The sequence below is a fragment of the Pygoscelis adeliae genome, unplaced genomic scaffold, assembly GCF_000699105.1.
Source record: "Pygoscelis adeliae isolate BGI_AS28 unplaced genomic scaffold, ASM69910v1 Scaffold467, whole genome shotgun sequence".
NCBI classification, from domain to species: Eukaryota; Metazoa; Chordata; class Aves; order Sphenisciformes; family Spheniscidae; genus Pygoscelis; species Pygoscelis adeliae.
Genome location: NW_008825253.1, coordinates 1808448 through 1809364, shown reverse-complemented (window position 1 = coordinate 1809364; position 917 = coordinate 1808448). Strand labels below are relative to the sequence as shown.

At 57.1% G+C, this 917-nt stretch overlaps 1 protein-coding gene across 1 annotated transcript in view; it reads left to right on the top strand.

Annotated features, from left to right (window-relative positions):
* MIEF2 (mitochondrial elongation factor 2) overlaps positions 1–905 on the top strand; it is a 2542-nt gene extending 1637 nt beyond the window's left edge. Inside the window, exon 4 of the mRNA XM_009329423.1 lies at positions 3–905. Within this exon, the coding sequence (XP_009327698.1) occupies positions 3–739 (737 nt within the window). The 3' untranslated portion in view covers positions 740–905. The remainder of the gene's footprint in view (positions 1–2) is intronic.
* The last annotated feature ends 12 nt before the right edge of the window (positions 906–917 follow it).

Below are 917 nucleotides of genomic sequence, written 5' to 3'. Positions count from 1 at the left end.
CACCCCGGGAGAGGACACTGTGGTGAGGAACCCCCAGTACTGGATGATCAAGAGGACTGATCTGGAGTATTTCCCTCGTGGGCGCAGCCCCTGGGACAGGTTCATCGTGGGCCGGTACCTCTCCTCCAACGCGCTCAACGAGACCCTCCGCAAGATGCTGGTGGCCTCCATCAACTGGCCTGCCATAGGCAGCCTGCTGGGGTGCGTCATCCACCCGGTCATGGCCTCCCAGGAGCTGAAGCTGGAAGTCAAACACGATCAGGTCGAGCTGAGCATCACCCTCTTCCCGGTGGTAGAAATGGAGGACAAGGTTCTTCTGGCTGCTCCTCCTGAAGGACTGGTGGAAAACCTGTGGCTTGAGAGCTTTCACAGGGCAGAGGTCTCGAAGGTGAAGGAGCTGGATGCCGGCGACTCCGGGGCTCGGCAGCACTGCCTCCGCATCCTGAACGGCATCTGCAAGAGCCATCCCGCCCTGCACAAACTGAGCGGCAGCCCCTTGACCCACGTCGTCCTTCACCTCAGTGCCACCAGTTGGGACTGGGCGGAAGAAAGCCTTGCCGACAGGTTCCAGCAGGTGCTTGAGGAGCTGGTAAGCTACCTGGAGGAGGGGGTCCTGCCTTCCTATTTCAACCACAAAATCAACCTCTTCTGCGAGCTGTCGGAAGAGGAAATCGATGAGATGGGCTTCATGCTTTACAGGGCCATATCTGAGCCGGAGCTCCTGCTGAGGGAGAAATGACCGGTGCGTCGGGAGCTCCCGAACATAGGATGTTCCTTGCCCGTCTGCTGCTCCCCACTGTGAGGGTTGTGATGCTTCTAGTTGACTAGTCAGTAAGAGGCAAAGTTCTTGCACTTTATGAGAAAAAAAAAATTATTTCCTGTCTGAATAAAACGTGCCTGAGCAGAGGTGGGTGTTG